We start from the raw sequence: 24,806 nt of genomic DNA, 5'->3' as shown, positions 1-24,806 counted from the left end.
CATGTCATTGAATATAGAAATCTGTTATAATTTATTTATAAGTTTCTCATTGGGCTTTTTATAGTCGAAGAGCATACTTGAATAAAGCATATTCGAGTACAAATCTAATCTAGCACTCAGACTAAGTAAGCTATAGCTAAAATAAGAGCGGGATAAATAACAAAAAGAATTCAGAAGATTTCAGTCTTTTAATAGAACCATTATAGATAAATCTAACAATATAAGAAACTAACACTGAAAATTACAATTACGGAGAAAAGAATCACATCACAAAGTTGTTTAATCTCAATTCCTAAGTATAAAACTGGACAGACGTGAATAGGATCAGCATTTCATGGACATCTTAGCATAATCATTAAAAAAAAACTGTCAAAAAGAGCTGTCAAATATTGACAGATTATTTATTTAAATGTCAACCGTTTTGGTAATTAACCTTCTGATTTAAAAATTCATATTACTTTTACGTTTAATTCATTTTTTTTTAAATGCCCAATAATTATTGATTTTAGTAAAATGTCCATTACGTACCTATTATTTAAAATATCTAAATGTCTTAGAGTAATTACAAAAAATATACAATTACATATTTAAATAAAGATAAATTAATTAAACGGTAAAGTTTAATGAGTAATGATCAAATAATAAATGTCATTATTAATCTGTTTCCTAAAAAAAAAACCACCAGGTCGCGCCTGTCTAAGTCATTGCGCATCGTAGTATTGGTGAGAGGCGTCATTATATTTATATTTATTTACACAGGTCTGGACCAAACGTTACAACTGAAATTTAAGCCAATTCCTCATAATCGATTAAGTTGAATTTTTCGCACATTTTTAATACTGATATTTATTAAATACAATCGAATAAATTTAGTATTTTAAGTATAACATAACTTAAGTATTAACTTAACAACTTAGTCAATTCAGTTCAATATTTAAATGGTTTTTTATTAAGTTTGGTACCAACAACTACAGGGCCGGACCGTAAGTTTAAGGGCCCTTGGCTAACACTACTTAGGGTTTCACCTAAGACATATCTGAACGTAGACTTGAATTAAACTAATTGAATGGGTTTGTTTAATTACAGGACTCGCTGGGCTGCAAACCATACAATCTGTTTAATTTGGTAAAGTTATGTTTTCTTTTGCATTATAGTCTATTTTTGAATTTGACTTGACTTAGCTGGGGCCTCCTTGAATCCATGGAGCTGAATAACTATATACTTGTAAGCACCAATAGTGTGCGCAAATTTTCAGATCGATCTCTGTGTGGAACTGGCTTAAATTTCAATTGCAATATTTAACTTGTGTAGTCGGTAGCGATAGCAAAAAAAGTTCGTGAAAAGATACAAGAATAAAAAGTTTCCTAGCAATTATTACTTTCTGAGAAAATGTTTTCAAGATACCTAAGGGAGTTGTTTTGATTGCATTGAACAAGGAAAAATATTAAAATTTACAACAATTAAACTGCTATACAATAATTACTTTGCAAATATATTGCCAATTGAAGAATTACTTTTAAATATTTACTTAATTTTTCTAAAATAAATGTAATGGTAGAATTTTTACAACTAAAATCCTTTCGCTGAGAGAATGCGTCCGTCAGTTGGTCACGACATAACCTTGTAACAGCTCTGTGTGATTAAAAAATAATTTAGTTTCAGTTAAAATAAATCCATTCATTGTAAGCTTTAAACTGCATAGAGTCTGTAACACTTTTGTGGATTTACCAAATTATAACTAAACAGTTAGCAATAGTCTGAGTAATAATATTGAACAACCCCCCTCCCCCACTCTAGGGCGAAACCTCTGACGTAACTATTCTTCTGACAGGAACGCGTTCTCTCAACGGGCGGACATTAAATAAGAATGAATTCCAGTTCGCGTACAGCTTTCATTCATACATCTAATATTAAAACATAAACCAGTTCAGATTCACTTTGTGCGCCAAATCAAGGAACTTTAGTATTCATATACAAATTGATACTTAAAGTAATACAGATTAAATAAAGTCAGTGTTGCAATGCATAAAAAAATAATGTTGCTATTTAAATATATAACATGGAACATTATCGATTATAATTGAGTGAGATGAGTTGGAGAATATTTCACCACGCGTAAATGGAGGTTGGTGATACGAATTAATTTAAAAAAAAAAACTTGTTGATGTTATTCGAATTTGTTTTGAACCCCTGATGTATCCAATGTGCTCTCTATATCCGAACTGATTTCTCTAGAGGGTCTAACAAACCGCTAATACTTAAAAGATTAATATTTACAAAGAATATTGCTCTATTGGAAGTCAATAGTTGCGAGAACGTAAAGGCAAGAGATTTTTGATCCGCAGAGCTGATGCCAAGTCTGCTGCGGACGAAGGAAGAATATTTCTAGTTTCTCTATTAATCTGTGGTTTTTAAAACTATTGAACTCGAGATGTCAATAGAATGACTCGGTTTTGTTCTGTATGTAAAAGGTCGTATGTACAGTTATAAACTGGATATGTCAATTTGATTGTATATCTAGTAAATCAGTTTTTTGTCGGTTGTTCTCATTAGAATCTATATTCGGAAATAACGATTCAGCGTTATAAGAGCCTAGTTGAATTAAGTAATTTTTGATCGCAATTTTCGACTTGGATTTTGATGTCGATGATTATCGTGTCGATATCGACAACGATTACGATTCGATTATTAAATCGATTTTGTGTTCTTTTCTATCAATTATTTAATTAATTTAATTCTTTGATATTTCTATACTAACGTCAAAACTAACGTAACATACTATTTATAAAAAACACACCAAGAGGATGATTGTATGAGTTATTTTAACAGTGTTACATACGACCTTTTGCAATAACGATAATATTTTAAAGCAGATGTCAAACTCGGCAAATCTCTAAACGTTTAAGAGATGAATATTTACAAAATATTAAAATTTTCAAAGGCAAGAAGTTGTGAAATTAAAACATCTTAATTAAATAAGAGTATTATTTCGATGACTCATTGATTATAAACTCGATCGATTATCGATCCGATCGAATGATTCCGTTCGATTTCACATTTAGATATCGATTTTTGTTATAAAATCTTAAATTATACAATTCGAAATTCATAAAAGGAATGAATACATTCCTTTATTATAAATTTGGTCGTAATTTTTACAAACTCGTTAATTGGCACATGCTTTACTCATTGTTGAAAGAAAATTTTGTTTTCTTTACAGATTGAACGAGGGACCTGTCCCGTTTCAGTCAAATTATAATAGGTGGCTTTCTCGGTGGTCGGGTACCACATACCCTGCGTTCCTCGAGATTAAGTAACAACACTGAGTCTAGAAGTCGGCAGAGTTTATCTCGTGTCTCGGATAGCACCCTGGCCCTGCTGCTCTACGCTTGCTGTTAGAGTTGTATACTTCGGGACCGACGCATAAATTCGTAACTAGCGGCCGAAATTGATTTAATTTTGTGGCAATCAATATAAACAATTGTATGTCGCGGACATGCGGTGGATAAGCGACTCCTGAGTTTTGAAAAGATGTAAAGTGTTCGCAATGTATTCGACTCGTAAATAAATAAAAGAGGTTAGATTGCAACAGAATAATCACGAAGGCCGTTCTTCGGCCGCGCGGCGGTCAGTCCGTGACCTGCCGCTCGGAGCCGCTCTGCCAGCCGGAGTCCATGGTGTTGGTGTCGCTGTAGCAGCGGTGGTGGTTCAGCTCGAGCTCGTCCTTGCCGTCCCGGACCGGCTCGTACTGCGAGTCCGGCGCCAGGCGCTCCGGCTCCGGCTCGTTGGAGTACACGGTCTCCGGCCGGCGCTCGTCCTCGTCCGACACGAGCGACTCCTCGGTGGCGGGCGACAGCGGCGACGGCGCGGGGGCGCAGTCCTTGGGCTTCGGGCTCGTGCGCGGGCGGCAGGGCGCCGGCGCCGGCCCGCGCCGCTCGCTCGCGCGCTCCCCGAGGCGCTCCAGCCGACACTCGTTCGGGCGCTCCCTCTCGCTCGGGCCCCGAGGCTCGCTCGGCCGATCTCGGGCTTCGGTCGTTCTGTCCAGCCTCGGGTCGGGCATCCGATCGGCGTCGTTGAGGCGATCCCTTTCGGTCATTCTTTCGACTCTCTCGTTGAGCCTGTCCCTCGATTCTCTCGACTCTCGCGACTCAATCGTTCGATCGATTCGAGACTCGTTCAACCGGTCTCTGGAATCGATCATCCTGTCGCTCATCCTGATGTCCGCCATGCGCTCGCTGAATCTGGAATCGTTCATTCTGTCGCTGACCCTGGAGTCATTCATTCGCTCGATGACTCTGGTGTCGTTCATTCTTTCGCTGATTCGTGAGTCGGTCATCCGGTCACTGACTCGCGAGTCGTTCATCCGGTCACTGAATCTGGAGTCGGTCATCCGGTCACTTACTCTAGAGTCGTTCATCCGGTCACTGACTCTAGAGTCGTTCATCCGGTCACTGACTCTGGAGTCGTTCATCCGGTCGCTGACTCGGGAATCGTTGATCCGCTCACTGACCCGGGAGTCGTTCATCCGCTCGATGCGCATGGAGCCGTTCAAGTGCTCCATCTGCTGCTCGGTGAGGCGCAGCGAGCCGCCGAAGTCCTGGCGCAGCTTGTCGAGCTTGGCGAGCTTGTCGGGGCGCGGCCGGCGCTTGGCGGAGCCCGGGGGCTGCGGGCGCGGCGGCCGGCTCGGCGTGAGCGAGCCCGAGTCGGACTCCGACGTGGACTCGGGCTGCGCCTCGATCGTGCCCACCAGCGCCGACACCGGCGGGTTGGCGCAGCAGTCCGCCTGCAGCGACATATTGTGTTACTCGTGTGTTTTTATTGTGGTTACTTTTATATCGTGGTGGTGTGGCCGTTTAAATAATGCATATTTATCGGGTGCGTGTCGGTACTCACGTTACAGCAGCTGGACACGTCCGCGAAGTACACCTCCGACTCCGCGGGGTGCGACACGCACGCAGACAGCGACGACCTGGAATCATCAGCACTGTGAGTTCTCTAACGTTGAAGTTAATTGACCGAGAACTTAAAATAAAAGACGTGACCACCTGGCGGTCGAGCTTTGTGTAAGCCCGTCGGTGGGTACCACTCACTCGTCAGAAATTCTACCGCCAAACAGTACTCAGTATCGTTGTGATCCGGTTTGAAGGGTGAGAGAGTCAGTGTGACTACAGGCTCGAGGGATATAATATCTTAGTTTTCAGGGTTGGTGGAAAATTGATAGACCAGTCCAGGCCAAATTCAAAGATCAATCGATTGATCTTTGAATTTGGCCTGGCCTTGGAGATTGCTCCACACGAAATTTCTATTTCAAGCACGAGTTCGGCGAACCGGTTCCAGCGCGCAGGATCGAACCCGAAACGTCGACGCGAAGTCGCCACACGTACCTCATCGGCGAATGTTTGTCGTTTTGGAAGCCCAAGTTCTCCTTCCCTCGCTTCGGACACGAGTCGCCGCTCTGATCTGAAACGGGAACGGGAGGGCGCCCGGACTCCCCTCCGCTCAGCGAGCGGGCGGCGGCACCTGGTGCGGCGGCGCCTCGCTGCGGGTGGCGGCAGGCGGCGCCGGCGGCCAGCGACCTCGACCGCGACCTCGCGCAGCCGTACGCCTCGAGCTGCCCGCGCAGCGAGCTGAACCGCTCCAGCTCGAGCGCCCGCTCGCCCGGCTCCGGCCGGCCCGGCTCCGGGTTCGGCCGCGCCGGCTCGCCGCCGGGCAGGTAGCTCCGGGAGCACGAGTGCGCCTGCAGCGGCAGCGAGTGCTCGTGCAGCGGCATCGAGCTCCGGTGCTCCATGTGGTGGTGGTGCAGCAGCGTGGTCGCCGCGGGGTCCTGGTGGTGGAGGTGGTGTCTGGAACGTGAGCTAGTGTCACTGCTAGATCGCTTTATTGAGACGCAGGGATTTAACCGATGTCTCTCGATATCGATTCAACCGTATTTGCGTATAGAGATGGAGGACCGACGTTGAAAATTGGAAGCGTACCTGCTGGCCGTCCTCCCCTGCGGGCTGTAGGGGGGCGGCGGACCCCACACGCCGGTCTGCGCGTCGAAGCTGCCGCTCGCCTCTCCGAAGCCCTCCTGGAAACCTCCCGGTGGGAAACTCGTCCCCTGCACGAAGTTGGACGCTTGCGGGTATGGGCCTTGGAAGTTCGATACGTTCTGGGAGAAGTTTCCAGAACTCTGTACAAAGTTGACGGAAGTTTGAGGGAAGTTTGCCGAATTCGGAGGGAAATTCGTGGAGTTCTGAGAGAAGTTTGACGGATTCTGGGATCGTTGAAATTGATCGAAATTATTCGGGTAGGTGCGTTCGTCGTAGGACTGTCCCGGGTTCTGGTTCTGTTCGGTCTCGCAGAAGCCGTACGCACTGTCCCCCGACTGCGGGACGCCACTCATTCTGCAGCGAGACCTGAAAATATATTAACGCTGGTTATAAATTATTGCAGACCGCATTAGTTTAAAACTCTTTCGATATAGGTGACCACGAGTTGATAGTAGAGTCAGTTAGTTAGTAAGTGTAGCCTCACGTTTGCTGCGTACGTGTCCAGGGCAGCCAGCTCCATGGCGACGCCTTGCGACCAGCTCCGGAGCCAGGAGTGGGAGAGTACAGGTTGCCGACGCGACCTGCAATAAATGGATTTTAATATATGAAGGTTTTCCTGAGAATAACTTCTGAGTTTAAAACCAAATCAATAAACTATACTCTGGTAACGTTGAAGAGTAATCCCACTCACCGGGCGCCCAAAACCTGTGCTGCAGGCTGAAGTCCCAGGCCGCCTGCGTCGGGTGACACTGCGTGCAGCAGCTGCAGGAGTTCTGGAACATCGACACGCGTGAGAGTTAATGTTGCTGTCATTATGATTGATTGATTCAAATGTAATTTCCCTAAGCTGTATTATATTGCATTAAATAAATCACATGCTCAGGAAGACACGCCCCATAACGGTGAATTAATTAATTTTTACTGAAACAAATTAAATAAAAATAATCTAATATGTTTTTTTTTTGCTGTCTGTACCCTTAGCCCAACCACACTACGACATCTTGTAACCACGAGTGTCACTCACTTATAAACGTATATATTTTAACCTTATTGGACACCTTCGTGAATGAATAGATCTATACCAAGGGGGTTACTAATTTCTCTATCCCTTCCAATTAACTAAATAGAGTTAGGGGTTAAATAGTCCAGGGGGTGGCCGCTCAAACGACGATATTAGGAGATTTACAAATATTCGCCTTTAAAATTACGTATGATGGGTATTTTAAGTCTACAGTCATATGAAAGTACCTGTACAGGTCTTCCAGCTGCAACAGCTGGCTGTCCACTGGGAGGTCGATACAGAGACCTGCATCTTAATTCCAGCTGCTCCCAGTACATCTTCTTTCGTTCGTGGCTGTAATACATGGAAATTTATTATTCGAGAGGAAATACTGAAAGAAACCACTTGAGGAATCCGTCAGAGAAAGGAAGGAATGTGTCAGATGAAATTCTATCACATTTTTCTACCAACCCTCATCGGAGTATAGTGATGGCAGAGGCTCTAAGCCTTCTCCTCAAGAAGGGCCTCAGTTCAACGGTTCGACATTTTTATTAAGTTTATTGAAAATATAAAAACTTTGGACTACAATTATAGAATAAATCAACTCTGATTTTTTGTGTACCCAATATTTTCATGATTATTCTCGTGCTCGGCGGTTAAGGTCACCGTGTGGTTTTTAAATTATTTAATCATTTTCAAATTTAATTATTTAATATTATCTATACGAACGTATAATTGTTTGATAAGTGTTATTATATGTCATCTTTTATATGGTCTACAAAGGCCACTCCGATTCAATTCCAAGCCAAATTAAACCATCAATGATATTAAATCGCCCTAGACACAGGTCACGAGGTCACAACATTTCGACTCGCCAAATGGCATTGACACAAAAAGCCTATATACGGTTACCGTGGCAACCTCACTTGTTGACTTGAAACTACAATAGTCAATAAAAAAGCACACGTAACCGAATATAACCCTTATCGTCCAGGACATAAAAGTCAAATTCGTTTTAATTAACTTCATAGACAAACAACGTCAAAATCGGTGTCATTGAGACTTGACGTGGAAATTTTAGATATTTTACGAGAAACTCGGTTTTTATTTTACAATAATGTCGTATTTACAACCGCACGGACACAGGAGCAGTGTGAGCCAGCATTCGCGGTCCAGCTGCCACTTCGCGAACTACATCGAAGAAGTAACCGACGCGGAACTGATCAAGCAAGTGAACGATTTGAAACAGCACATCAGGGTCCTCACGTTGGAAAATGAAATCATAGAGAGGACCATCATGAAACTCGAACCGTCTCTGATGCATGGAATCCAACAAGCATTGGAATACGCTTTGAAAATCCACAGCAACTCCTCGCTGAACGTTGGAAGTTTCATCAAATCCCAAACTTCGAAATTCGGAATGGAATCGCTGGTAAGTCCGTCCCGAATGCTCGCCAGCCCGTCGAAGGTGTCGACGAGACGCGTCGACTCCTCGGCTAAGGTCAGCGGAACCGTCATATTCGGTACCGGACCGAGGATCAACGTGTTGGAGCGTTCGGAACTAGTGTCAACCGAAATGGAAACTTTGATAAATAATCTTGAAAAATCCAGAAAGAAAGCTCAAAAGCAACAAGCGTTACTGAGAGCCCAGCTGGAGGAAATCGCTTTGAGGGAAACGGAAATTAAAAAAGCGAGCGAAATGTTTGAGAAGGAGGTGATAGTCGAGGGCTGGGACAAAATAGCTCAACGTATTCCAGCGGAAGTCTGGATCAGATACATGACCGAGTGGGTTAAGATAACCGACAGTTACATCGGCAAACTGAGACTCAGAACCAGCACGTTAAACACTCAATATTCAAAGTTTAAAGGTCAAATAAAAGTCAAATCAGAACTGAGCGAGAGTCTGAGGGCGGTTGACTTTGATAAATTGAAAATCGAAAACAAGGAATGTTTGGAAATCATCGACTACAAGCTCCAGCAACTCGGTGAGCTGAAGAAAATGACCGGCGACGCAAATTTAAACCTAACGATACACAAGAAGGCGATGATCGAGCAAAACAATTACCTAATGAACATTTTAAAATTAATCAAGGAGAAAAAGAAGCAAACCGTCGACTTGGATAAGGAGCGAGCCGTCATTCAGGTGCAAGCTGATGGGCTGGCTCAGAAACTCGACGGTGTGAGGAAATTGAAAATGGCGTACGAGGTACCGGACATAATCGACTACGTCAGCGTCAAGTCCGAGGTGACGGATCTGAAGCACAGTGTCAAGTTGCTGGAAAACAGAGTGCACATCCAACAGATCGCTTTGACCTCCTTGAACAGGAAGTTGAAATCTATTTTAACTGAGTAACGGAAATTGTGCGTTCTGTCGTGGACGGTTTGTGTGATTTCAGAGTATTACTTACAGCAACTGTACGTTCCCTATGCTGAATTACAGAATATTTGTTTCCAAAAATATTTTGTTGATTTATTTTGACTCTTACAAAAAAATTCTTTTTAATCAAACTAATAGATTCTTATTGGATTAAGTTTAAATCGAACGGATCTCAGAGGGAGCTACGTAAACCAATATAACCTGACCTGAGCAGCTGGTAGGCGAGCATGCAGCTGAAGATGCAGACGAGCACGGCGCTGACGGAGAGCGCGAACACGCCGCGCAGGCACCAGTACAGCGCGCCGTGCACCACGCCGCAGTCCGACACGCCCTCGAACACGCAGCGCGCGCCTGCGCAACGCCAGCTACACCACCGCACACCGGCCCACCGGCCCACCGGCCCACCGGCCCCCGGCCCGCCTCGTGCCGACTCCGCGTACTCAATATACCAGGAATATATCTTCCATGCGATACACGAGCACCAACTTGTAACTGACTAACTAACGGGGTGTCCCACAAGGAACTGCATTAGGTCACATTCAATTTAATACTCACATCAGTGATAACATTACGATTGGAAGTACGAAATATTTTAAAAATATCGTGAGAAAATCTCCATACCTTCGAAATTAATTTAAATCAGCCTAATGTAGTATATTAGTTAAAGTAAATATTAATTCAATAACTAAAGCTAAAGTGATCGACGTAAAAAGTGACATGACGTGTATCATCCAAATATTTTTTTATAAAATTGTATATTATCTCTCCGTTATGGTCTAAATTATTATATAGTTACCATCATCGTCAGAGCTACTGTGCTGAACATCTGGAGACATGGAGAAACACGTACAGGTCCTCGTCAACTTGGTGTACTCGCAGAATTTAAGAGTTTGCAATCTGAAACAGAAATACATACATATTATTGCTTTAGTTAGAAGCAGTTTAACAATTTATATGACTAGCTTTGACCTGGAATTAAATCTTTAGTATAGCTTTTGAGAGTTAAATAGTTATCCTATAAATGGAACAATGAGCTGGAATCAGTTCCAGGACTTCAGTTAGGAGACGTGGTTTTGTCCAGGCTATTCCCGTATCTTCGTTTATGTCGCTTAGCTATGAATACACTTACTTGTTCATGTGTATGACGGTCGTTGTGATGGTCACCAGCACACACGTCAGCGCGCACACGAGACAGCACGCTCCGACCACTTTGATCTGGGAATATCAGTTTGTTTCTCATCAGTAGCTTTCCTTTCTCCTAATCATACGTTGTGACGTCACAGTTAAGTTAAAACTAATTACACTTAACGGTAAAAATGTATGTATATATTTTATAATGACAGATTGAAATTCCATTGTTTTCGTTATTTTTACCACCTCTAAAACGGCTATTGAATCTGAAAGGGACCTATGCTTGCTAAAAGTAATTGTATTATATCCGTTGATTCCCGCTCCTGAACTATAACTTCTTATGGTTTTCAGGAGCGAGAATCAACGGAGTTCGACGCGGAGATTGCTTGCAAACCAGATACTAATAATATTATAGGTAATGTGATCAACGATACGGTTGACTTTTGATTCGTGCCATCGAATTATAATAATATTGAATCAAATTCAAAATATCGAGCGCTTCAACTTCGGCCTGGTTACAATCGAAGTTTACAAAGGGCTAAGTGACACTAAAGCATGCTTAAAATTCTCTGTCGGACATACTTTTCTTACCATATAGCTGTATCGGTTTCTTCGTCGAGCGAGACTCATTATACAGACTCCTGTCAGGACCAGCTGCAAAATACATTTGAGGAAAATTTAAACCTTATAATATAAAAACCTTTTTTTCAACGTCGAGCCCTATCAGGAATTATTTCGTGATATTTTTAGTACAATCCAGATTTACTAGGTAATTTTTGGGCTCGAAAAACGGTAAATTTTAAGAGAGTTTTAGTTTAGTAGACTCAAGCTTAGCCTTAGCTAATGCAAAATCTATTTTCAATATAAGAAGCAATTAAGTCGATGAAATGCTAGAGAAAGCAGCAAGAGTCGGCTCACCATGGCGGCGGGCACGGCGGCCGGCACGGTCTCCAGGTGGTGCGGCGAGGCGGTGTAGGCGCGCAGCAGGATGTGCTGCGCCGCCAGCAGCCCGCCCAGCGCCGCCGCCAGCGCGCCGCACCCGCAGCACCACCACGCGTACTTGCGCCGCCGGCATGACGTCTCGTTGCCGTTACACCCCACGGACGCTTTAACATTAAAAGACAGACTAAAATTAAAACTAACACCAAAATAGTTTTTTTTTTGTTTTATTACATAAGCCCAGATGATTGTCAATCACCCGGTGTGGTAAGTGGTCACCACTGCCTATAGATATCCAACCATTCAAACCTTACACCTTGCAATGCGCCACCAGTTTTGAGAACTAAGATGTTATGTCCCTCGTGCCGCTAGTTACACTGGCTCACTTGCGGTACGGAATATATTGTATAGCGGGTGGCACACACCCGTATATACTTTATAAAAGGTTCGAAGCTTATTCTACAGGCTATTCCAATGACAGGAGTGCAGATGGTCGAATTATGGAATCGTGAATAATGGGTTTTTCAATATCAACGAATTTGTTATCCTGTTATCTAAAGCAAATACCCCCCTATATACCCCTATTCTATAAATGGAAAATGTATTAGCTGATTATCATTCTGGTTCCTTATTGAACTAATAATTAAAACTCTAATTAAACTTGATAATTTTACTTGGTGGTAGGGCTTTGTACTAGCCCGTCTGGGTAGGTACCACCCGCTCATCAGATATTCTACCGTCAAATAACAGTCAGAGTATTGTGTGAGTATTCTTCCGGTTAAAAGGGTGAGTGAGCCCGTATAATCACAGGCACAAGGGACATACCATCTTAGTTCCCAAGGTTGGTGGCGCATAGGTGATGTAAGGAATGGTTAATATTTCTTACAGCGCCATTGTCTATTGGCGGTGGTGACCACTTACCATCAGGTGGCCCATATGCTCGTCCGTCAACCAATACCATAAATAAAAAAAAGAAAAGAAAAAAAACTAGTTAGTTGCGACAAATACATTTATTTACATTTTTACATTAACAGCCTGTAAATTTTCCACTGCTGGGCTGAGGCCTCCTCCCTTTGAGGAGAACAAACCTTCTCCTAACTCCTATATAGCATATTTCACCACGCTGCTCCAATGCGGATTGGTGGAATACACATGCGGCATAATTTCTTTGAAATTAGACACATGCAGGTTTCCTCACGTTGTTTTCCTTCACCGCTGAGCATCAGATAAATTATAAACACAAATTAAGCACATGAAAATTCAGTGGTGCCTGCCTGGGTTTGAACCCGAAATCATCGGTTAAGATGTACGCGTTTGAACCACTGCCACATGTGTATTCCACCAACCCGCTTTGGAGCAGCGTGTTGGAATATGCTCAAACCTTCTCCTCAAAGGGAGAGGAGGCCTTTATCCCAGCAGTGGGACATTTACGGGTTGCTAATGCTAATTCTATACAATCTATTGGACTTTGCTTTGGCTAAAATACGTTTAAACATATATTTTTTTATTTCGTTCGTTAACCTGATAACAGTTAAATACCAGATAAAAAATTAAATTGAAATTGAAAACAAAGATAATTATTATTTAAGGCATACTCGTGGTGTTGCCAATTTAATTAACATTATTTATTATTTTTTTAATACTTATTTTTAAACAGTTATTAAAAATATGTATAAAATATAAATAAATAACATTGATTAAGTTGTGTTAACGTTCGAATATTAATTGGAATGTGTCCAAACCGGTGGTAACAGTACGCGATTCAAAAGTATATTTTAAAAAAAGAAAAATTATTGAAGTCCGTATACTCTGGCGTATTTCTTCTTAAAAGAAGTAACTCGAAGCCAAATATTGATTTTTTTAAACCTAAATGTTATCAATCAATCAAAATATACTTTATTCAAGTAGGCTTTTACAAGCACTTTTGAATCGTCATTTAACAAACTATATTTAGTTAAGCTACCACCGGTACGGAATACATATTCTACCGAGAATAACCGACAAGAAACTCAGTAGTTACTCTTTTTCGACATCTAAAAATACGCTCATGTTAGTTAAATGCAATTATATATGTATGCTATATATCCTGCCTGGAAGTCGACAAGCATTAACTCTACACTTTTTTATCATCTATATAATCTGTATCGAATAATATGCCTTCTTTACCAATGTATTAAATATACAAAATAAACCTTTATTATTGACAATTATTATTCTTAGACGGCTTATTTTATTTTACAAGATCAAATTAAATCATTTGACCGGATTATAGATTCTAACGAAAAATATAAAAGACAGGTAATTTATTATTTTTCTGTACGAAAATCAACGAATACAAGGTCCACGTTTATGTGGTATACTAAATAATAATATCTTATAACAATAAAATATATTTATTAATCTTTTTAACAAAAGTCAGAAATATTGACAGGCCAAGTTAATCAGCTAGTCGCAAAAAAATCAATTAGTGATTATTTATTTACCAAAATAAGGTGGTGGTGGTACGTAATGCTGGGCGACGTCCGTGGCGATGGTCGGCTGTGGTGTCGACACTTGGTATTGTAAAACTTGCATTAGATCACAGGATTGCATGTCAAGGTAATCACTTCACAAAGAACCGTGTACAAAACTATCAGTGTTTATAATTTTAATTATTTTCGTTACTGTCACTTAAATAAATATTTATTTAATAACATTTTATATTACGAACACAATAAAATAACAACGATGATGTTTTGTTTTATTTTCGCGCTTAAAAAAACAAATGTCACTTGAAATTGCGCGCCATTTCTGCGAATCGATATTTACACACGCAAACACAGAACAATGACCCTCGTAACAACAACACTATTTACCTTCATAACTGACAGAATAAACGCCCGATTTAAATGAAATGTAATACTATAATAATCATTTAATTATAATCTTTCAACTATAAAGCACCCAGTTAAATTACAACAGGATATAATTGCATTTTTACACTCCGTTACATTTTATTTGAATGTAAAAAAAAAAACACTCGTATATTTTTCACTTCACAGATAATTAATAAAAATAGAAAATAAGTTTTTTATTTTGAACATTGCAGGTTTATTTAGCGAAACATTTTGATTTATCTACATATTTGATGGAGTTCTTATAGTGAACTAGGTTATGTCGTTATGTTACAAAGGCCGTGATTCGCGCAGAAGCAGTGGGTTCCTTATGGTGTACAGGTAAAAAGGTCCTATATAATGGAATGTGCTAATATGAGATTTTCGTTCAAGGAATACGTATTATTAACATCGTTTGTTACATTGTATATAATGTAGTTTATTTAGTGTTGCTATACTCATTAATTTATGACAATTTTATATTATTTAAAAAAAATACCTTAGCAAAATGTTAACGAAAACTTGAATTAATTTTGAGGGATTGAAATCGTCTTTGCATTGCTTATTTTTTTTTTCAACAAAAAAAAAATAAGCAGGTGAATTCGTATCTCGTTGGTAACTTTGAATGAATTTATTACCTAAGATTTCTACCTGTTATTCAGACAGGTAGTTAATACTTTTGTTAAAACGTTAGGGATGGAGCTTTTGTCGATATTCCATTGTCGGTTTTGTTACGTGAGAACGTTTTGCAAAATTTCTGGACATATTATATAGAACAGTTCTATTATTCCATACAATTTAAAAGTTATATATGTACCTTTTGACCATGTTTTTTTTTTAAATATTTTTATTGAATTAGATTGAAAGGCATACATTATACTAACTATATTTATCAAACATATCATTATATGCCTTAGTGTGGGTGGAACAATTACATCGAACTATAAGTATATTTGACCCATTAAAGTAAAAACCATTGGTTCTAAAAATATAATTATATTCTTATAAAAACATTATATATTAGTAAAAACAGTAAATAACTTACTTAATATTTTTAATATTTAATCGCGAATATCAAAATCCATACCCGACATAGTTACGATATATAGAGTAGAATATATTTGATATGATATGATACAATACGTTTAAAAAATTTAAATTAAATAAATTTTATATACAAGCAGTTTTATCGCCACGAGAGCGATCTTTTCCAGACAACCTCTGGATAGAGGATTGATAATGACGTTGGTTAAATATTTCAAATTTCTGAAGGCTTTTTGTTAGTTGTCTAGCTAGAGCAACGTTTTTATAAAATCCTCCCCCTTCATCGACGACGTGCTTAACCGAAAATCCCCACACACCTTCCAAACGTGTGTGTGCGTATTCAGAGGCCTTAAGTGGACTTAAGTGACGTATATACTATTAATACCAATAAAACTATGGACTAGTTACAGTACCTTAGTTCATGTGGGTTCTTTTACAACTGGATCTTTCAGAGATCATCCAGAGAACGTTCAATAATATTCAATTTCAATTTGAATACAAATAACTGTACAAATTATATCTTTTTTATTTTTTTATGATATCGGTATGCGGACGAGCAAATGGGCCAGTTGATGGTAAGTGGTCACCACCGCCCGCAGACAATGGCGTTGTAAGAAATATTAACCACTCCTTACATCACCAATGCGCCACCAACCTTGGTAACTAAGATGTTACGTCCCTTGTGCCTGTAGTTACACTGGCTCAATCACCCTTCAAACCGGAGCACAACAATACTGAGTACTGCTGTTTGGCGACAGAATATATAAAGATGTGGGTGGTCCCTACCCAGACGGGCTTGCACAAAGCCCTACCACCAAGTGAAATCCAATAATTGCTTCTTAGATAACATGCCGTGGGAATCGATCGTATATAATAATGATCTCCTCCAGATCATTCCGAATACAAATATACATACAAATATACATACATATTATATATATATATATATATATAGGATGCCGAACAGTTGGGTTCGGGGATTGATCCGACATTTGTAAGACTATGTGGACGTGCAATGGAGATATTCACAAAATAAAACGTATTTAATATCGTCTAATCACTGTATTAATTGATTCAATAATCGTATGTACACCACAATAATATCAAAGGTTAACAATAATTCTTCTCGATTAAGAGCAATTGGGTTTGCAAGCAACCATCGCATTCGAATCGCCTGTCAAAACTTAACGACTCGCGTTGCCATGACACTTACACTTACTCCATTCGGGGTGACCCGTTCTTATAAGTAAATCAGCCATCAGACATTATTGCCAACTATTCGATTCATTAATTATCCAAATCAACAACTAAAGTAACCACGCTCCGATATATATATGTAAAGGCGAAATACCACTCATTTATATTTATATTAATCACGAAATCTCAGAAACTATCGATAAGTACCTTATAGGGCGTAGACATCCGCTACGAACGGGGCTTGGAAGTTTGTGTATTATAAAGTTCGCGAAGGTAAAGCCGCCGGATCACCTAGTCTACCATAAAATCGTTTGACCCGATAATCTTGATTTGTATGTTCCAACTCAAAAACCAGTTTGGTTTTTGGTTGACTAAAAACAGTTTAAATGCGTTAAAGTTAAAAACGGTGATAATTCTATAATTATGATCCCACTTTATTATGGGATATTTTTATTTAATGGTGGCCAGATATCTATCAATATAGAAATCAAAATAAAAACATGTACGTAAAGATAAATAGTATAACACTTAATATTAAATGTCTAGACCACACTGTTCAGACCCCACATCTCAAGGGTACTCAATCACACTATAATTAAGCAAGAATCGATGATATGAACCTTATGGCTAAAGCAATAACATTCAAAGTCGTACTAGCTTAAAAATTTTCTCCCTTCAAAACTGTCGTGTATCTCAAATTATATTTATATATAGATATATAATGTAGGGTTAGTTCTGTGGGGAGAGATGTGTGGTGGTTTTTAAGTTAAATAATCTCAAGTGTTTACGAAGTACTATCGGGGGGAGGGGGGTATCAAATAGGGAACGGTATAAAGGAAATCAAAATTTCTTATATAAGTTAGGTCTATGTTAAACTAGTTAATAAAATAGTAATTGTCTATGGAGTCATCACAATGTCCTTAGTATCTATGTCATATAACCTCCAGTAATATATGTAGATTAAGATACATACGAGACTAGAAGCTTACGTCACACAAATCTAAATCAAGATATACTTTATTCAAGTATAAATTTTGAATCATTTTACAGAATTTTATTGATTATAAAGAAATCATCGGTTCGGAATGTAGATTCTACCAAAAACCGGCAAGAAACTCAGTAGTCACTCTTTGCCAACATTGATATATATATATAAATGCAAAGTTTAATATGTCAGTTAAGTACAATTATATATAATACATATATCCTGTCCGAATGTCAACGAGTATAAGCAAATAAACCTACCATTATTTCTTCGATTGGTGGCAGCGAGCACGCTAGTGGGGGGTCGCGGTGGCAGCGCTGGTGGGGTGTCAGTCTTGGCTGGGGCTGGCGGGCCGGGATCGTCCGCGCATGCGTATTGCGCCGATGCCGGTTTACAAGTGCATGCCACTTGATACTGGGAGAAACACAAATAAATTAAAATATATTTTATTGAAAAAAATCTACGTGTATATCTACGACTTAATCATTGAATCCATTCCAATGAACTCAAACACGATACTTCCGCTGTTGGTGCGGTGTTGGGGATCCTGCTGATTTCAGTAATGCTGCAGTATCAGGTCGGGGTAACCATGTGATAAATAAATAAATAAATATAAATATTGGACAATATCACATACATTACTCTGATCCCAATGTAAGTAACTAAAGCACTTGTGTTATGGAAAATCAGAAGTAAAGACCACAAACACCCAGACCCAAGACTCGGAGTGGCGTACCCATGAAAGCCATACACACTACTCGACCACGGAGGTCGTCAATGATGTATGTATGTAAGGATAGTATTAAAGTCACGGGATACCTAATTATGAATCGATCAGAACAGTGAGATGCATGAATTTAAAAATAAAATAGATAAGAATAATAAATAAGAAAGGACATAGGTTACTTTTAAGAGTTCCGTACCCTAAGGTTTAAATGGGACCCTATTACTAAGAATCCGCTGTATGTCTATCCGTATGTCCGGCTGTTACCAGGCCGTATCTCATGAACCGTTATAGTAAGACACTTGAAACCTTTACAAATAATGTATTTATGTTGCCGGTAGCACAACAAATACAATAAACAAATAAAACAGAATAGAATAAATATTTACGTGGCTATCCCACACAACAAACATTATTGCCATTTTTATAAATAATGGTACCGAACCCTTCGTTCGCGAGTCCGACTCGCACTTGGTAAAGTCACAGGTTTAGCTAATAATATTCCCACTTGCCATAAGGCGTGCCAATAATATCAACATATATATATATATTGCTTAAGGACTCTACTAAGCAACAATACTTGCGATGAATACTTAAAACTTTGAAGTTGAAGTATAAAGTGGAAGGGGACCGTGTGGTGTGTGAAACTTTACACTTAATTGGAGGGGATAGAGAAACTTTAGTAATTGAAGTGAGATAATATTTTAGTGAAAGATCCTGGTTAAAATTGAGGTTGAGTTAAAGGTCTTGCCAAATGCCGGTCAAGTGAAGTTTTGGACTAAATCGACCAAAATAATTTCGGACAATACATTAATTGGTATGTTCTGTAAATATATATACATATAATTATTCAAGTAGGCGTTAACAAGCACTTTTGTATCGTCATTCTACAAACTATATTAAGTGAAGCTACCACCGGTTCTGAATGTAGATTTTACCGAGAAGAACCAGCAATAAACTCAGTAGTTACTCTTTTTCAACATTGAAAATACAAAGCTATACATAGTCAAATACATTTATATATACATTAGTTAAGAAAAACTTAGTAAGAAAACCTGTCTCGTTTTGTATGTCCTCTGTTTAGTGTTAGTATTACAGAAAACTAACCTTATGCAAGTCTGATGTGACGGAGGCGCCGGTGTCGCACTCCGGGCAGGCGTCGGGCGCGGGGGAGCTGCGCGCTGACCGCACGTCCGCCAGCGACATCTCGTGGTCAGCTACTGGAATATATCAGAATACATTAATATCACACACCAATGTGTAAACATTATAACAAATAGGTGACGGAAACAAAATTAAATTCAAATTTCTGGAAAAGACTTGACGATAGAGCTTTGTGCAAGCCCATCTAGGTAGGTACCACCCAGTCATAAGATATTCTACCGCCATACAGCAGAACTCAGTATTGTTATTGGTGAGTGAGCCAGTGTATCTATGTGCCTGACATATGGTCATAACAGCTTAGTTCCCAAAGTTGGTGGCACATTGGTGATGTAAGGAATGGTTAATACTTCTTACAGCGCCATTGTCTATGGGCGATGGTGACCACTTACCATCAGATGGCCCATACGCTCGTCCACCTACCTAATAAAAAAAAAGGATCTACCCAGAGTTCAGACCTAGTTAAAACCGTGGAAAGAAATACAGCGTCAAATTTCATAATCAAGAATTTATAATATGAAAGGAATATCAAGACGAAGATTGTTTAAACCCTAAGGGTTGCTATCATTCATGTACTCACTAATTGCGTTGCTAAGATGAAATTATTTACATGAGAATTATTAACATTAAGGTCTGAGCCACATAAATAAGAATTAAAATGTATAAATCGTGAACGCGTGGAATGTTGGTACAAATGCACCATTTCCCGCAATCGCCAATCAGTTCCTCTGGGTGGTTCAATTTATGAATTGAACCACCCTGTCACCAGTGGAGCGTAAGGCGAGGTGTTAAACTTTTAATAAAGAAAGTAGTAACTATGTATTATTTGAGTAATAACTTTTTGCACAAAAACTTTTCTTTACTATTTATTTTAAAGGAGCGACAGAGATAGTACGATATTAAAAGAGGATGACATTATACATTTCTATTTAAATACTACTAGTAATAATAGTAATCGTATCGATTTAAAAACTCTAAGTGTAAGTATAGGTCTTACAAGTCAATTCAAGTAATACTATCGACTACTAAACGATTTAATTCAAAACTTCATGAAAATCTAATCTAGATTTAACTAAATCTAATTAATCGGATTTATATCAAAACTCAGAGTGAAATTAAGTCATGGTGTTTAAGTTATATCTAGGCTTAAATTTAAAACTAGCACGGGTTCCAACGGTATATTCCACTTAGAAGGGATGAAAAATTACTTCCAAGAATATGAAATACGAGCTCGTCACGTCAAATCTAAATTGAATTGAAGCCTAGGTATATATTGTACATTATATAATACACTAAAACCTTCTTGGAAGTTTTAGTAACTCTTTAAGTTTTATGTATAATGAATTCGTAGATAATTCCTACATAGATGATAAAAAAGCTTGGAGTTAATGCTTGTTGACTTCCAGGCAGGAGACATAGCATACATATATAGTCGTATTTAACTAACATGACTGTATTTTTAGATGTTAAAAAAGTGTAAGTACTTAGTTTCTTGCCGGTTCTTCTCGGTGAAATCTACATTCCGAACCGGTGGTAGCTTTACTTTAAATGGTTTGTTAAATGACGATTCAAAAGTGCTTGTAGGCTTTTACAACTTGAATAAATTTTAGTTTTGTAGTTATTTTCAGTTACACATTAAAAAATAAGGTTTCGTATTTATTTCCGTCGGCGGTATTACTCGTGTTTTAGGGGTTGGTCGTCAAGCGTAGACTTCCTTGGAGTTCAAGCTTGCTTCATAACTAATTACATGAAATTCGATACAGTTGTTGGGTCGTGAAAGAGCAACAAACAGACAGACAGAGTAACATTCCCATTTATAATATTAGTATGCATTATCGATACTCAACGTCGCATATAACCTTTTAACTTTTCACGATTGTATCCGTATAGTATCAAGTATACACAAATAGCGAGTAAAAAGACAAGAAAACGCATCCTTCTAACTCGAACGAGTCGCCATTGCTCGTGTTATTAATGTCATAATAATTACTCGCACAGGCACGTCATTTCCTGTCAAATGCGTAAAAAAACTCCCGATAGAATGTTCCGCGTGACTCAGAAACTACGTTGAAGCCATGTACACTACCTTTTGTAAGGCTGCGTTTCATTAAAACGATTTAAAGCTCAGGTCAAAACAACATTGATAAATAAAACATATTACTCAATACATGATTATATTAATGATAAAAAAGCGTAAACTTAGTATTTATTAATTTCTAGACAGGATGTATAAAAATTTAATTGTACTTTACTGGATTACTTTACATAATTGAAATGGAAAAGAGTAACTACTGAGTTTCTTGTCGCTTCTTCTAGCAGAGTCTACTTCAATAAATCATAGTTTGAATTTGATATGACAATTTATCTTTTAAAGTAGAGAAGAAACTTTATCATAAAATGGCAACATTTGCATTGTTATAAGTACAAAGATTCAATCATCGATGAGCCAAAAATCTGATCGAAGATGTTACGTCTCATGAGCCTGTAATTGACACATTGACAAAATATAGTATCGCTGTTTGCCTGAAGCATAATCGGTACTTAATATGGAATTACGAATGTAATTATTCTAGACTTTATTGAACAAAAGACTGGCTTTATGCTGAAAGCATTATTTACCAGCAAAGGATCTACTGGAAACGTTCTTGAAGGTGAACAAAAGAAATTAAACGACTATGACAAAGAGTTCTAGTCTACTCTAGACTCTACGTGACTTCACTTTTAATATTATTTTTTTATATTTTTAAAAGACGATTAAAAGAATTTAATTGAGGGATAAATAAACAAATAAGTTTAATCTAGAATTAACATGACATAAAATAATCATCGTATTCATAGGTTATAGGTTTGAAACAAAAATTCCGTTTCGAATGTCGACGTTGTTTTCGAAACTGATGAAATAAAATTCGAATAGACATAAATAATAATAAATAAATAAATATTGGACAACATCACATACATTACTCTGATACCAATGTAAGTAGCTAAAGCACTTGTGTTATGGAAAATCAGATGTAACGACGGTACCACATACAACCAGACCCAAGACAACATAGAAAATTAATGAAATTTTTCTACATCGACTCGGCCGGGAATCGAACCAGGCGTACCCATGAAAACCGGTGTACACACTACTCGACCACGGAGGTCTGAAATGGCTCAGTATTATAAATAAAGATATATTAGTCAAGTTGTTTATAACATAATATGGCAGAACTAATACCGAATCATAACATAATATGCCACGTACTAAATTTTTTAACTGTATATAAAGCCATTAAACGACTTTCTATATGATTAAATGACTTTATATATACATATACTAAACATAAAATGACACGATCAACAGCTGATGTCAAGGTATATAGATAGTTTACTGTTATATATGTTTTATTATACTTCTTATCCTTTCTAATCGCATATGTAAGCAAGAAATAGCAATAGATTGGACTAGTACAGCCTAAACTCAATGAGATATTCAAATGTAGTCTCATTAATGTTTAATCATAAGATTAAACATTAATTTAATGTTCTTACGGTACTGACATCATAATTATGTTTTATTTTTGCTAAATGTAATTGTATCTTCATCATTCAAGGTTTCCTGTTTTGAAACCTGAAAAAATTACTTTTTGAACTTCGACGAAACTGTTATCGGAATTTTGGAAGTAAAATGAAAGTGTATAAATTGTATTTAAGTGTAACAGTGTTGTTTTATATATCAATATATGTTAATAATAAACTATATATATTATTAATAAAAAAACTCTTAGTAGTGCACGATATAGCTTATTAGGAGTTATTAGCAAATCGCATGGAAAACGTCAATGTAAGGTTTATTTAACTTTATTCCTACTTCGATTGGAATAGTCTAAATATATTATTAGTAATAAGTTAATTAAACACAGATTAAAAAGATTTTTGAATTCTATTTTCAAAGGCAATAATTGTTTAAAATAAAAACGTCAATGCAAGGCAATTATTATTTGTCCATCGTAATCAGGGCTTTAGTCTTAGAATAAATAAAAAAAAAAAAATAACGAATTCAATAAACCGGCCGCGTCCTGTCAGCTGTGTTACGCAAACATGGCGGCCGTGGTATATCGAGAGACTGAATTTGATTTCGTTCGTTGCACGCGTTTTTGTGCTTTAAACATCTGCCAATTTCGCGAAATTTTGTTTTATGGAATCACCTGGGGACATTTCGGCAGCTATTCATTTCAAATACGATAATTATGAATACTTTTTTTATGTAATAGGCGAACGGACAAATGTTCCACCATATGGAGAAATTTTAATTATTTTTTGCATCTCCAATGCGTCACCAACTTTGGGAACTAAATTATTATGTCCCATGTTCCTGTTTACAATGGCTCACTCCTTTAAATCGGAATACAACAACACAAAGTTTAGCTGCTTGGTGATAGAATATATGATGAGCGAGATATTAATTCAGATAATTAAACTATAATCCATCTTTACATAATAACATGCCTTAGATACATTTAATTAAGCCCTTCGTCGGATAATTATTTTATATCAAATAGCTCCATTTTTTCACTCTGAGAATAACAATTACAATTAAAAAAAAACCTTGAAGCAAAACAAAAAGGTTTCGGTGGTGAAAAAATTTTTTGATTTCCATTTAGAAATGTATCTATTTAAGATTACTAAAATTACAATCTGATCTGTAATAAAATTATTCATTACTATTTTATGATTGCAATTTAAAATGATTTAATAACCACAGATAATAAATGCACAGTAACAATTAATAGTCGTAGGTAATTGCGCGTTCAAGCGAGTGTAGTCACGGCATTATTACGCAAGACAAAATGAATAAAATCGTTTTAGTGAATCTTGTCTCACTGATTGAATGATTACGGACGTTGACCTCCGCAAGCTGTCAACATACAGCTTTGTTTCGTCCGTGGGAGTCGTTGCTGACATTAATTAATTAATTACGTTTGTAAATATATGAAATTATTTTAAAATTCGATGAACGAGTAAACTCGGCGACTGGAACGCGAATTAATGCGAATGATTTTTATGTAAATGTCAATCGTAATAATCAGAATATATATTTTTTATAAATATTATTCATAGTAATCAATTTAAGAATACTTTAACTATACACCATTTTTTATCTATGATTTAATGAGATTACAAAGGAAGAAACTATCGTTACAAACGACTTCATTTTTACGTTCAATAATTTTTAATTCAAAACGAATGCATACATAAAATTAAAACATGGGATTACAAAGCAGTTATTAAAGTTAACTAGAATTATGAGAGATGAATACTAATAAAGTGGTATTCCAATCGAAGGAATACGATAAA

At 38.0% G+C, this 24,806-nt stretch overlaps 1 protein-coding gene across 3 annotated transcripts in view; it reads right to left on the bottom strand.

Annotated features, from left to right (window-relative positions):
* Positions 1-1,121: 1,121 nt before the first annotated feature.
* Positions 1,122-24,806, bottom strand: part of LOC125074214 — a 42,042-nt gene continuing 18,357 nt past the window's right edge. Inside the window, exons 2-15 of one of the 3 annotated variants that reach the window (XM_047685477.1) lie at positions 19,410-19,522; positions 17,839-17,992; positions 11,459-11,646; positions 11,123-11,194; positions 10,539-10,624; positions 10,206-10,306; positions 9,616-9,760; positions 7,281-7,386; positions 6,724-6,805; positions 6,517-6,613; positions 5,976-6,398; positions 5,385-5,843; positions 4,894-4,969; positions 1,122-4,783 (exon numbers count right to left, since the gene is read on the bottom strand). In XM_047685477.1, the coding sequence (XP_047541433.1) occupies positions 3,629-4,783; positions 4,894-4,969; positions 5,385-5,843; positions 5,976-6,398; positions 6,517-6,613; positions 6,724-6,805; positions 7,281-7,386; positions 9,616-9,760; positions 10,206-10,306; positions 10,539-10,624; positions 11,123-11,194; positions 11,459-11,646; positions 17,839-17,992; positions 19,410-19,508 (3,243 nt within the window). In that variant the 5' untranslated portion in view covers positions 19,509-19,522 and the 3' untranslated portion in view covers positions 1,122-3,628. The remainder of the gene's footprint in view (positions 4,784-4,893; positions 4,970-5,384; positions 5,844-5,975; positions 6,399-6,516; positions 6,614-6,723; positions 6,806-7,280; positions 7,387-9,615; positions 9,761-10,205; positions 10,307-10,538; positions 10,625-11,122; positions 11,195-11,458; positions 11,647-17,838; positions 17,993-19,409; positions 19,523-24,806) is intronic. The other 2 variants (XM_047685479.1, XM_047685478.1) reach the window with 2 other exon arrangements.

This window comes from Vanessa atalanta, chromosome 27 (genome assembly GCF_905147765.1).
Source record: "Vanessa atalanta chromosome 27, ilVanAtal1.2, whole genome shotgun sequence".
Taxonomy (NCBI): Eukaryota; Metazoa; Arthropoda; class Insecta; order Lepidoptera; family Nymphalidae; genus Vanessa; species Vanessa atalanta.
Note: the sequence above shows the minus strand (reverse complement) of the source record. Positions and strands in the feature narration are given on the sequence as shown.